Source organism: Pollicipes pollicipes, unplaced genomic scaffold, assembly GCF_011947565.3.
Source record: "Pollicipes pollicipes isolate AB1234 unplaced genomic scaffold, Ppol_2.1 Scaffold_7261;HRSCAF=8764_pilon_pilon_pilon, whole genome shotgun sequence".
NCBI classification, from domain to species: Eukaryota; Metazoa; Arthropoda; class Thecostraca; order Pollicipedomorpha; family Pollicipedidae; genus Pollicipes; species Pollicipes pollicipes.
Window position 1 is genome coordinate 39,596,566 of NW_023597054.1, and position 13,837 is coordinate 39,610,402.

At 55.5% G+C, this 13,837-nt stretch overlaps 2 protein-coding genes across 2 annotated transcripts; both read right to left on the reverse strand.

The window, feature by feature from the left end:
- Positions 1–23: 23 nt before the first annotated feature.
- On the reverse strand, positions 24–1,330 carry LOC119111412 (cuticle protein-like). The gene is made up of 2 exons (XM_037235224.1): positions 1,319–1,330; positions 24–890 (listed from the first exon to the last, which is right to left on the reverse strand). The coding sequence occupies exons 1-2, from the start codon at positions 1,328–1,330 to the stop codon at positions 24–26; spliced, it is 879 nt and encodes a 292-aa protein (XP_037091119.1).
- Positions 1,331–9,734: 8,404 nt separating this feature from the next.
- Positions 9,735–13,793, reverse strand: LOC119112124 (uncharacterized). Its single transcript, XM_037236155.1, has 4 exons — positions 13,771–13,793; positions 12,750–12,911; positions 11,810–11,936; positions 9,735–10,978 (listed from the first exon to the last, which is right to left on the reverse strand). The coding sequence occupies exons 2-4, from the start codon at positions 12,875–12,877 to the stop codon at positions 10,790–10,792; spliced, it is 444 nt and encodes a 147-aa protein (XP_037092050.1). The 5' UTR covers positions 12,878–12,911; positions 13,771–13,793; the 3' UTR covers positions 9,735–10,789.
- Between the last annotated feature and the right edge of the window lie 44 nt (positions 13,794–13,837).

Consider the following 13,837-nt stretch of genomic DNA (forward strand, 5'->3'; position numbering starts at 1 on the left):
CCTGCTCCTGGCCGCGACTTGCACTATGCAATATCCTGACGATAGACAGCGGACGGGGTGACACCGGGAGCTGCGTCCTCCGCGTCCGTCTGCGCCAGCTCCGCCTCCGCCTGCTCGACCGCCGTCTCCGGCTGCTCGGCCTCTGTCTCCGGCTCGTATGCTGCAATCTCCGTCTGCTCGGCCGCCGTCTCTGGTTCATATGCTGCCGTCTCCGCCTGCTCGGCCGCCGTCTCCGGCTCGTACGCCACCGTCTCCGTCTGCTCGGCTGCCGTCTCTGGTTCATATGCTGCCGTCTCCTCCTGCTCGGCCGCCGTCTCCGGCTCGTATGCTGCAATCTCCGTCTGCTCGACCACCGTCTCCGCCTGCTCGGGCGCCGTCTCCGGTTCATGTGAAGCCGTCTCCGTCTGCTCGGCAGCCGTCTCCGCCTCATATGAAGCCGTCTCCGTCTGCTCGGCAGTCTCCTCCGCCTGAGGCTCCACGCTGTCCTGCACAGTCTCGATGGCCGGAGTTTCGGGGGTGGCCGGCAGGGGCGCCTCGGTCGTGGCGCCCAGGGTGTAGGTGCGCGCCCGGTACCGGGGTGGGTACCGCGGCACCGGCTGGTACGGCCGAGCCTCGCCCTCGTAGCTCACCTCGACCGCGTACCCCTGGTCGCCGTCCACGATGTACTGCACGTGCTGCACACGGCCGTCGGGCAGCAGCACGCGGTACGAGCCTGTGGTCTGGTCACCGTCCCGGCTCTCTGCGCGGCTGTGCTCAAGACCGGCGTACTCGTCCGAGACGACGTACTGGAACTGGTACCGGGCCAGCGCCGGTGCCGCGGTGGACGGGTACCGGCCGGGTGGGGCGGCCAGAACGCCGACGGCGCAGAGCGCCACGAACGCGACAGCTGCCTGCAGACCGAGGCGACAGCGTCAGACGCAAAACGGAATAACAGATCCGCACTAGCTTGGTTTCTCGCATTCTGGTTACGGCGTGCTTCTCGAGATGCGTACATGAATTATGGTCTATGGCTGGCTCGTCTTGCCGTTTCCTTTGATAACAATTGGCGGTGCGCCCAGCCGACACCCTAATGCTCAAACGAAACACGTGCCGCTGCCCATGGCGGTGGTAGCCAGACAGGAATGGCGCACACCAATGAAACCGAAGGATAATGCAAAATAATTTCACAGTTGGAAGTTCCCAACTGAACCCTTTTGACAAGTCTACTGTACGATTTCGAAGCAAGTAACCACTCCAGAGGGAAGTCTAAAGGTGAGGCGAGATGCAAGCGAACGCGAACGTCCCCGCTGACACGGTGCCACAGTGCCGAGCGTCTCACCTGGGTGTACATCGTTGGTCACTGAGAAGCTGCGGGTGCACTGATATCGATGCCTTCAACGCCTTGGTTTATATGGGCCGCCCGGAGGCGACCTGCCAGCGCTGATGTCAAGAGCAAGCCGCTGGACGGCTGGGTCGGACGCCGCCCGGCGCCACTATTTGCTCTGATTTGGGGTGATTATCTCGTCTTCTGCTGCGCTTCTGATCCCAGTGAGATGCAATATTCAGACAATGCTGCAGCCTGCGAGGCCGCATTGCGATCAATGTGCCGCGGAGGCTGATGAATCGTGCTGATGTGACGTAACGGCGGCCTGCGAGACCGCTAATTGCCGAGCTGGATTCGTGCTACCGCTATTTAGCAGCGCAGCATCCGACAGCTGTTGGCAGCGACCCAGATGACGCCGCGGCGAGATGCGGCGAGGACATGGGGTGCACCCTGACACTTGAGTTTCGAGACGGCCTTGCCGCCAGCGGTTATCGATGTCTCCACCTCGCTGCTGACACCAGTGACAGTGTGACGATCCAGTCAGGCGCGTAAGCTCGTGAGGATACATAAGGTCATTACCGCTGATCAACCGGTGAAAGTGGTACCATGCTTGCGCGTGGCGTCCTTTGACCCCGTGGTGATCCTGCCGATGCTCCGTTTAGCCGGTAATGACTTCTGAACACATCACATGGGACTCGTCGCTTGTGAATGTGATATGGGATATCTCTGATTTGACTGGTACCTGTCGGTAGTTGAAACGTAGCTGGGGGGGGGGGGGGGGGGGCATGCGCCCCCTCCTACTCAGAGCCGTCAGGAACGGTGTGCTATATGGTCCCCAATCCCAATGAACCTTACCACGACGCGTACTCTCGTGGCGCAAAAACATAAGGAAAAGGGTGTGTGATGTATGGTGGCCCCCTGTAATTCTCTCATGTGGAGACAGTTGAGAGTACACCCCGTCCCCCGCGCCACGGGGCGTGTCTTCTCCCCCCCCCCCCCCCCAACTCATCTCTTTCGGCGGCAAGAGAACCGTCGACGCCCTTTCTCCCGTGTGCGCCTTGGTGATGAGTGGCGGTTTGGGGACGCTTTAGTTTCACGGGACATTTGATGCCCGGCTTAAAGCAACATTTTTATGCATGTGAATACCGCGCTGCAAGAACTTAGAGAGGAAGAACGTAATCACGTTACAGATCAACCACAATCATCAAACGTTACCGAGCGAAATCAAGTTCCGTGATCCTGCCAGTAGCGCAGGCAGAGGAGGGGGGGGGGGGGGGGCACAGGATGTACGGACCCCTCCCCTTAAGTTTTGAGGGACCCTTCGGATCCCTCGAAACCTATGATTAAGGGTCCGATTTGAGAGCCCGAAAGGCCGGCAGGAGGTCGTACTCATGGCCCCCCGCACGCAGGGCCGGGCGCTCCAATGACAGGTAGAGAGCCCTACGCGCCAATCTGGGGCCCCCTGGGTCGAATGTCAAGAAAGACCTATATGTCAGACGAACACCACCAGTAACGTACAGTCGGCTCCCTGGTGGCATGGGCCTGATGGCCATTTCCCAAACTAGGCAAAGCTGGAGTTAGCGATTTACATTGGTCGGGGCCCCGGCGTCTGTCAGGCCCCCACAGTGCCTAACGGGAGCCCTGTGCTTGCAAGGGGCCCCGAGTTGGCCAGATGCATTGTTCGAAAAGATCCGAAGAGCCTGGAGAACCCACCGGTTCAGAAAATCAAGGACCCGATTGGAGGGTCTAAGGGCGGAGAGGGCTGGTCAGAGGCTTATTCAGGGGACCCGACCTACGGGGACGGACCCCCAAATGACAGTTAAAGGACCCCTTGCGCCGATCGGGGACCCCTGAATCTATATGGGCCTCTGTGTTGGTCAGGGACCACCAGTACCGCGCAGCCGGCTCCTTGTCGGTATGGGCCGGGGGGCCCACTTCCCAATCAGCCACAAAGCCGGGCCAGTGAGTTACACTGGTCGGGGCCTTGTATCTGCATCTATCAGGGGCCCATAGTGCTTAGCGTAGGGTCCTGTGCTCGCATTGGGCCCCGAGGCGACCAAGGGTAGCATTCGATGAGGCCCGAAGAGTGGTCTGGGTGGCCCAACAGAGTCGACTGTCAAAAGTCTAGTTGGAGGACGCAAGGGCCGAAAGGACCGGCTGCAGGTCACATCCAGAATCGCAGTTCTTTGGGTCATACCCTGAAATATCAATCAGAGATCCTCTTGAACAGTATGAGGACCCCTGAGACAATACGGGCGTCCTAGTTGACCATAGATCACCTACACCGAAGTCGCCTCCGTGTCGGTCTGAGCTCGGGCCCACTACCCAAGAAGGGGCACGGCCGGGCCCGCGATTTGCATTGGTCGGGCCTCTGCAACAATGTGGGCTCCTGTATCGCTCAGGGACTCATAGTGTCTAACAGGGCCTCTGGGCCATCTGCGTCGACGGATAATTATCTGTGTCAACAGATGGCCTCGAGTCGGTCAGGAGAAGATTTGCTCAACAGGGACGGGGATGAGACCCCGAATGACAGAGGGCCTCTTGCGCTGGCCGAGGCCCTCTGACAACGAAAGCCAACGTGATAACTTATAACGATTGTTCACGTTTAAGCAGTGGAAGGGTTCTGTGCCCGTCATGGCCCCCAGCACCAAACGGTGGGCTTTCCAACCCAATTCCAACACGGGCCCGTTAAGCCGAACTGGAATATATGTGCCAATTATTGGACCATCTACGGCGATCAGGGATGTTGTTACGTCAATGAGGGTGCCTGCGTCGAATCGGGGTCAATTATGCGGGTCAGGAGGTCTCCCCGTCAAGGTGAGGACCAATGTGATGTGTATCCCTCTAAGGGCCTCCGGATCGACCAGGGGATCCCGCCCCGTGTCACCAGAATGGCAGCCGGAACACAGCCCGCGGTGGGACAGAATGGTCCTTGACGGGGAACGATAATGTACCCCCTAGGGTTCTGCTCAGGGGGCCCCATTTCCGAAAGCAAATGCGGGGTATCATTGGTGTCAGATAGAATGGGTAAAATGAGTTTAAAAAAACAAACAAGGCCAATCCAGGTTTGTCTGAGACCGTTTACTCTTTTGCAGAATCGACTAATAAAAAAAATTACATCAAAATATTTGAGCCTACGCACCCGCAATCTCGAGAACAGGGATAGCGATGATCTGGGTTGCAGTTTCAATAAAACCGAACGGAGTTGGCCACTGCGAGTAAAGCCAGGCGGCGACCACCGTGCGCGCGAGAACGACCATCGTAAAATAGGGGTTCCAAAAATCTTGCAAAATTAATTCGTACCGTTCAAAGATGAGACTGGGCGTATCTTTTTACAACTGTGAGGCCGTCCTCGGAACAAATCAACAGTTACAGCAACACGAAAAATAGTGATCCTACTTTTACTCTTCCCGTTCCACCACCAGAATCTAGCACTACTTCCAGTTCCACCACCAGAGTCTAGTGCTACTTCCAGTTCCACCACCAGAATCTAGCGCTACTTCCGGTTCCACCGCCATAATCTAGCGCTACTTCCAGTTCCGCCACCAAAATCTATCGCTATTTCCAGTTCCACCACCAGAATCTAGCACTACTTCCAGTTCCACCACCAGAATCTAGCGCTACTTCCAGTTCCACGACCAGAATCTAGCGCTACTCCCAGTTCCACGACCAGAATCTAGCACTACTTCCAGGTTCACCATCAGAATCTAGTGCTACTTCCAGTTCCACGACCAGAACCTAGCACTACTTCCAGTTCCACCACCAGAATCCAGCACTACTTCCGGCTTCACCATCAGAATCTAGCACTGCGCCGCAGTGTTGTAAAGCTGAGCGCAGCTGAGTGAGTCTTCGGCTCGTGGTTTAGCGGGCCAGTGTACGGTCAGTGTGACGCTGTCGTTTTTTGAAACGCTGTCTGCGGTTGAAATATCTGCCTGGCCGCGCAGCGTCGCGCGGGTGAAGGCAGGGAACGCCAGGCGGCAGGTGTCCTGCACGGCGGCGTGTGTGTCTGCAGTCTCCAGGCGAGGGGCCCTGGTTGTGCTGGTCTGCATGATGGTTCCGCTAGGAGAGGCCCTTTTCAGCTGAGAAGAGATCCCTAATCTGCAGGTGTCCACGCGTTCAACGCGCGCGGGTTGTGTGCTTGGTGAATGATACGATGCATGTTTATGTGTATATGCATACACATCATGGAACATCAAGGATGACGTGTTCTCGAACGCGCTTGCCTGGAACAATTCTTGCAGCAAGATTGATGACTCTATCGATGAGCCTTTGCAGAAGGTTCCTCTCTTTCTGTGTCACCCGATCCTTATCTGTCTGCGCTACCGAACTAATAACTATTTTGCTGCAAGCAGATATATCAAACCCATCGAAACACAACAGGTTATTCAATCGACCCTCGCCGCATTTGATCAGTGCCTAAATCACAAACATCGTCGAATCGACACCTCAAACATGATATAATTGCATCCATAGAACACCTTCTCTGATCTTGCACGAGATTTCCACGTGCAAAGCACACGTCTCTGGCATGACGATCGATATCAGTGAGAAGAGGGCCGCACTCACGGGGTGCAGTTCCTATTCGGGTTAGGGGAGCTTCAGTCTCAGCTTTGGGATGACAAACTAAACCCAGGGAGAAACCCATCTATTTGGTGCCCTTTGTGAACAGGTTAAGCCATTTTCTCTCCTCCCCCAAACTTATTATGTTAAGTTGCACCCCCGCGCTCACACGCCTGCGCTAAGTTCAAGCCTTCGCTCAACAGGTCCGCGCCATTTGACGCTCGTCTGAAGGAAACAGCACTAGCGCGCGTTCACGTCGGATGCACGTGACTCCTGCCACTTGATCATCGAACGATCACCGCCCACACTGGGTACCCGCTCCGTCGTGCGTCACACTAAATCATGTTTTCTTCTGTTCCGCCCAGCTAATCGCCAACTCCTCGCCCATCTTCACATGCACCGACGGTGTGGGGGAAGGTATCCGTTCCGTGACATTTGTTCGAATGACTCCAGGAGCCGCCTCGCGCTGTCCTCATACTCATTTCAGCACCATACCTCACATCGAGGCCCAAGGTCCTGTGCAATTTTGGGTTGCAGGTCTTGCCAAATCAGTGTCTTAGATAGGTATTCATTTGGCTATGCGACTGATTATGACATCCGCTAGCACGGTGCTATATTGTTGTTGCGCTTTTGTCTGGTTAACTTTTCCGCATGACGCCGTCACTACCTAATCCTCAATTCACAGTGTGTCATCATAGGCCCCCCACCTAAGGTTAAATTTGCTTCCAATTTCAAGTGGCACGCTTTCTAGCTGAGTATTGTGCTCATTTTAGTTATTTTGGACTTGACCGCGCCGCTCGTGTGCGTGTGTGACAAATACCCGGAAGCTTGCCATGGGTCACTGACCCAGCTGACCCTTGCCTTGGATTTGTTACAACGTACGCCTCACTGGCGCAATTTGTGTTGTTATCGGTCTTTAGAATTGATAGCGTCGTTCCCTCACCTGCACGTGACTTTTGTCACGGAAGGTCCCTGTAGCCCACATATTTACGTTAACATTGAAACGCAACCGTTTTGACAATTGGCCGTTTAGTTACTGACAATGTTGGAACCCCCCCCCCCCCGCGATACGCACCTATTTCTTTCTCTCGTTTTTCACAACTCTCAACTTCACGCTCTGCGTGCCTTACTTACATAATCTTACAGATCGTGAGAACACTCCATCACTATTCGGAAAATTTACCGGAGATCTCCAGCTGACAGTCTAGGCGGAAGGCAGCAGTGTGAAACAACCTTCAATGCCACCTAAGCCATAGACGGACGTGAAGAAACCTGTCAGGCCTTCATTCCGGCATTCAAGGAGAGATCGGGTTCATCACATTTCTTTTCACGCACTATCATGTACCTAATTTTACAGATCTGCAAACGCTTAAATAACCCGGCCGCCAAGGCAAGAAGCGTGTGAAGGGGATGCAACTATTTGTGTGAGTGTAGCTTTAACCTTAAGACGATAAATGTGAAGAATTCACGCATATATCTTGTAACATTCTTGAGGCCTGCCAAGGCCCCCTGCTTCCCGCACCCATGGCTACGGAGCGCCGACAATGGACTGAAGCTCAACTTATCGTCCCCGCGTCGAACACCAAGTTCAGCAACTAGAATACTTAACCGTCGTCATGTGGATGACTTACAGTACACAGTACGCGGGTTTCAATTGGCCCAATGCCCGTGGTAACTCTGTCTGATAGAGCAAAGCATAATGTTGCCTTGCCCAAAGCAGAGCCTCCTGTTCCAGAGATGGGACATCCTGAATAAAGATGGTTCCTCCTAACCTAGAACACAGCGTCATAGCTCGGCGGCTTCCTTTACATAACATTTGGCCCCCTGATCTAAAGCATTTACTATCTTATTCATACGGGTGACCTCATGATCCAGAAAACGAGTCTCTTAAGGTACAAAACAAAAGTGGGGCAAAGGGTCCGTTTCGTTACTCTCCAGCTCATTTATGATGGTCTCCACGACCTGCACTTTTGTACTCAACCAGTAGCTGCATTGTCTTTACTTTGAGAAAAAGAGCCTCCCGTTTTTGGGCTGGAGTACAAACATATTGTTGTCCCCCCCCCCCCCTCCCCTGCCTGTCAGCAGTGGAGATTATCACCTCTACCGCATCGCCCTGAAGCCAGAACATATAGCAACTTGATAACTCAACTTCTGCTTCGGATAGTCCTCTGTTCGCGACATCAGTTTTAAATCGTGTTAAGTACCACGTGTGCTTCAACCAAGGTTGCCACAGTCCACCACGAGGTGGTCAAGAGTCAATGAACTGCTGCAGAGACCACAAACACTGCTGCCTCGGCCTAGCTCGTTGGACAGAATTCCCGAATAGCATAAGTTGGATCGAACTCCCGTATAACATACGTAGGCTCCGTGCGGGGGCGAGTGAGGAATACCTCGTTTCGTACCTTGTAAAACGGGGAATCCCGCAACCCGGACTTGCGCTTTGTCTTAAAGTTGTTAACAGATATGGCGACGCCATGTTATTTATTGTTGGAACGATTTAAAAGAGTGCATAACGATTCCAGCACCCGCGAAATCCAGCGCAGTGTTTTCTACCCCACTCACTTGCAAGAGAAAACCGAAGCGTGACTTCGAAATGAATGATTTTGGGGTAGGATCAGTTAGCAAGAAACTTGCCCGTCCGTTTAGATTTGCCAGAATATTGCTGAATGCGACTGCAAGTGCCGAAGTTGAAGCCTATGCATCGTTACGCCCAACACGAGGCATAGCAGAACTCGTTAACTACAGTCGATTGTTAGCATTCAGGTAACATATCCTTTTGTTAGAAGAAGGGACGTATTGACAGGGAAATAACCAGAATAGTCCTAGAATCTGAAAATGGCCGTTCACATGTTACGGCGGGTAGGTAACAACGGTCGGTGAGTCGTATGACATCGCATGTGCTTTTACGGTGTGTTGAGTTTGTATAGCGTGTGTCAACCCTTAATGGTGTTCTTTTTTTGTCTAGCGATGTAGCGATGTCGGCTGCGAAACGCGTCGCAAATCATTATAAGAAGTATGAGTCAACATGTTGATCTGATGTGGTGGACCGTGTGCCAGTTTGCCGCAGCAGTCGTTCACTGGCATTCAATGGCAATTTCGCATCCGCGATGCTGCCTGAACAGCTCCATCCACCATTTCTTTGCTGGTGATTTCAACGTGCATTGCGGACCGCACGCGCGCTCCCGTTGGCAGGGCCCCCGGTTTGTCCGGGTTGAGCGAACTGTCTCTGGGACGTGCCGGTGACGCGAGTGTGCTGGGTTCTGCCGGCCGGTGAGCACAGCGAAGGATCGCGAGCCAAGCTCGTGCACGCGCCTTTCCCGTACGTCAGGTTGGCAGCGCCGGACGGGCCCCTGGCGCGTGTCCCGGTGGTCGGTGGCCGTGTCGTTCACGGGCGGGCTGGCGGCCGGCGGCCCATTACCCGCCGTGATCGGCGGGAACGGCGCCGGGCGGACCGATCGGGCCCATCAGCCCGTGATGACCGGCCGCCACTTTGCACGGGGCACGGGAACGGCTCAAGGCCGGCCCCGGTCGCCCAGCTCGCCCGGAATTCGGCACAGTGCCGCCGGCGCGAGCGCCAGGCGTGGGGCGGCAGATTGCGCAACGCCCCATGACGCTGACGTCTCAATGAAACACGCTATTACAAGACGCTGACTGGGGCGTGGATATCTGGGCTGTCGTAGAGAAGAAACCCACCCACGAGATCGGGCCTGATGTCGGCACGCCGGTGCGGTTGCTAGAATGGCAACAGGCAAACAGGCGAGACACGCGCGCACCCTGCCGAGTCAGCGCGTTGAGAGCGTAACGGAGCAAGCCAGGTGGTGCCGCCGACGGCATGTCCACAACTGCCGCACTGGCCGGGAACACACGGGGCTGGGGTTTGCCGTTTATTTGCGTCGGGCTTGGTTTCCATTTGTGTGTCTCCGTCGGCGGTGCGCCGCCGCGGCGACTCCGACTTTGGTGAAGGAAACTAGAACACTGACACAACGTGTTTGGTAAGACGAAGAACAGGAACAAAACAATACGTGAGGCTGACAAAAGATGCTGCTACTCTAATATCGTTCATTTGTCCTACGCGGCGTGACTGACTGTCTCTCCCTCTCTCTCAGCGTCCCACATGGAGTCCGGCGGTCTGCCACTCACAGCTGGCGTCCTTTGGTCTGCCCGGGCCTGACCGTCAAAATCGTCTACTCTAACATCTGCTGATTTTTTTTAGGGGGACTACACTAAGTTTCAGAAGGTACTGCGGGTAAAGATTCGTTTACTTGCTGGCCGCTTCGAGACGGGACGGCCACTGGTTAAGCTCTTTTAGAGACGGACTTGCCGCGCCGACGTGAGCAGGCAGTCTGGATTAAAACACTCCGCGCTCTGAACAAGGCTGGGGCGACACCATTCCAAACGCACGGCCACTACGAAACAGTGAGTTAATAGTTTTGTCAGCGAAGCGCTTGCACATGCTATTACATGGGAGCGGGCCGGGCGCCGCGTAGGGGGCGGGGGCGGGGCCAGGTGCGGCGGTCGGTCGGACGGGCGGCTCGCTCGCCGGCCGGGCCACAGACAGGGACGGCCGGGGACCGGGCCGCCGCCGACCGGCCCGGGCGCGCGGCCTCTCACCGCCCCACCAGCTCCCCTCGCCGGCCCACGCGTCTCTCACCCGCCCTCCCACACCTCGCTCCGCGTCTCTCGCGCTCGCCGTTCCACACCTCGCTCCCTCCCCTCCCGCACCTCGCTCCTTTCCCTTCCGCACCTTGTTTCACGTATCTCTCCCCTCCCACAGCTCGCTCCGCGTCTAACTCCCTTCCCACCTCACTCGCTTCCCTTCCCTCGGCGTATTCACGCTAGTCGAGTCGGCCGCCAGCTGCGCCGCGTCGCCGGGCTGAGCCGGCCGGCGGGCGCTGCCGGCGGCGGCTCCTGGCGCACCGGTCCCGGTCAGGGCCGGCGCGCGCCCGCGTCCGCCGGTCGCACGCCCTCGCTCTTGGAGTGGTGGCGGCGACGCTTGCCGCGGCCGCCGAGCGCGGCCCGGTGCAGCTCCTGGTCGCCGCCGCCGACGCTCAGCGTGGCGTCCGAGAACGACTTGTGTCGTCGGCAGCCGCGCCGGCCCGGCCTTCGGCTGTCCTCCTGGGGCGCGGACGCAGCCGTCACAGATAGCCCGCTGGCCTCCTGCTACGTACTCAATCGCAGTCGGTACACGACCGAGTGCGACGGCAAATCTGTCTGGCGACAGTAACAGTCTTACGTGCATTGCTCGCATTCTGCTGCAAGCGACAATCACGATCGCTGGGCAACACCGCGCGAAGAGGCTACCGGGGCTGAAGCCGTTAACACGGCAGCGAACTCCAGACTGGCGGGTACGTGGCCGAGGTCTACGACGTGCGAAGCCTTAGCGGTCGTCTGACACACAGTTTGACAATTTTAAAATAAGACTTAGCAGCGTATTTCATCGCATTTAGATTACGTTTGACGGGACACATGAATCATTTCTGGGATGAAAATAAGACGCCGACAGCACAAATGGCTGAGCTCACTGATTTACGAACGCCAGTTGCTATGACCCATCAGAACTTGACTTATCCGTTACCAATTGTTCTTATGTGTCACATGAAATCCCAGGACGATGATGATGACAAACAATTACGAATTGTTAATAACGTTTCAGGTAATTCTACATTAACTGTTCAGCGCAGCTGCGAAGAACATTAGGAACATTATACACACAAAAGGGCAGCATAAATGGCCTTATTCCGTCTCCATATCAACCAGGAATATAGCTGATTTGTTGCACACCATGCACTTATACTCAAGTCATTTTGCTTTACACAATCAACTACGATGTAAATGGTTTCCTTACGTAAGCTGACATAAATGTGTCCATGTCATGCAATGGAACCACGCTCAGCCCATTCCAGTTTGACGCAAAAGACAGCAGCCAGAGAAGTCAACGAATCATACCTCGTCATTCCTGTGCCATTTTTTCATGTTGTGCAGAGAGGGAAAGTCTTCCTTTTCCAGTTTAAATGACTTTTTGGGGACTGCTCTTCTGGCCGAGTCACTCGAGTCTTCATCATCTTCATCGTCCCTGTCAATCAGTATACGACGGTCACCACCACCTGCCCACGGTAATCACACCGGCTACCACCTAGTCACGCATGACATGATCCCCGGCTCCAAACACGACGTGAACTAGCCCCAAGCGAACTGGTCACCGCAATGTGCAGTCTTAAGGAGAGCAGTAGTGCAGCCAAAACAGCCGAGGAAACCAACAGGGCGCAACGGCAGCGGCATTAAGTCATACACCAGGAAAGCAGTTCCGTCCACGGAGCACCACTCCAAACACCGGTATCTGGCCCAGCACCAACCCACGCAGAACACCCCGTTCGCCGACACACGGCTGGTGGGGAACGGGTTATCTTTTTCAGCAACACTTTATGACTGATTGTATTACTCATGCAACACTGATGCAGATGGTTATGCATTCGTCGATGCACCTGATTCCTAACTTACTCAAGCACCCACTCACTCACTCACTCACTCACTCACTCACTCACTCACTCACTCACTCACTCACACTCACTCACTCACTCACCGAATCACCCACTCACTCACTCACCCGCTCGCTCGCCCACCCACTCAATCGTTCGTTCACACATTCATCTACTCATCCAGTCATCTACTCAACGCTCACATTCTAGCGGTGAATGAGTGGGTTGAGTAGAGCCGGGCTGGTATTTCATACTCATTGACACTGAACTTGAAATATTCAAGCATCTTTATTTTAAAAATAGCATTCATGCATGCACACACCTAGGCGCAGCCCCTTCACCGCATTTCGCCAGCGGACAGGTCAGTTAGAGGGGACGAGTGGGTGGAGGAGACCGTTAACGGTACTCACGCCGGATATCCGTGAAGGAAGGGACAGGTGACGCCCTTGAAGCAGCCGCTCTCCTCCCAAAACACGCACGTGATTGCGGACAGGTCGTGCGAGAATTTACAATCGTTCCGCTTGCAGTTGCCTTCCATAAAATAGCTACAGGGGCGTTTGCGATCAGACCTCCTGTAAACCATAAAGCCCGGATTCAGCAAGAGCACCGCCCCTGCCCGCGTGTCGTCTTGTGCTCAGTCCAGGTGACACTGGCCGTCGAATGCACCAGACGGAAACGGCTGCACGCACGTGCAGCTGGTGTGGATACTCCAGTTTGAATGGAGATGCGGAAGCTTAACATGCTGAATGGGTAATGCCGTGTTAGATACGCTTCCGTGCACGTTAGTGCACCAAGCAATAGAATAGGCCACAGCTCGAAGGAGTCAGCGCAACAGGGCAGCGCTTTTGCGTGTGCGTGTGTGCGTGTGGCCTGCATATTTGAAGGGCGAACGCCGTCTATACGTGCGCTTGTGATGACTGACATGACACATACATGTGTTCCCGTCCATTGGCCAACCCTGAAAAGGTGTCAGTTGCCAACATTGTCCCTTTGATGTTTTGGGCACATCCCATGACATGATCTGTACCCAAAAAGAACACGTTGCAGCTAACTCAATGGCATTCATGCACATTGATTGAAGATTAAGATAAAGTAAGAGCAATATGAGCAAAATACTGGGAGAGCATGCACGCATGTCGTTTCGCCAGAGGCTATTGCCGCTGGAGAAACACCAGCGGTACGGGTGTTACGAGCCCGACTCCGGCACGCTACAGCAGCAGGGAAACTGGGAGATGAGCAGGGCGTTAGGCAACACGAGAATGTCAGCACACCGGGAAGCCGCGCCGCTCCTCACTAGGCCGCCATCACCACGGACGGCTCGCCTCTGACGCCGCGCCGCTCCTGAGCGTGGGTAACCGAATTGTCCGATGCCGGCGGCCACCTGACCCGGCCGCCGCCCGGCCGGGCGCCGGCAGCTGGCGGTTGACTGACCTGGGCCGCCGGTCGCGTGCCGACCGCTGCACGCCGTCGTCGCGCCGCCACTGCTCCTCCAGCGCCC

Coding starts and splice junctions, on each gene's coding strand:
- LOC119112124 (XM_037236155.1), bottom strand. CDS start 12,877: ATGGAAGGCAACTGCAAGCGGAACGATTGTAAATTCTCGCACGACCTG. Junction 11,937..12,749: donor TTCCTTCACGGATATCCGGC/GTGAGTACCGTT, acceptor ACTGATTGACAG/GGACGATGAAGATGATGAAG. Junction 10,979..11,809: donor AATGGCACAGGAATGACGAG/GTATGATTCGTT, acceptor TCCGCGCCCCAG/GAGGACAGCCGAAGGCCGGG.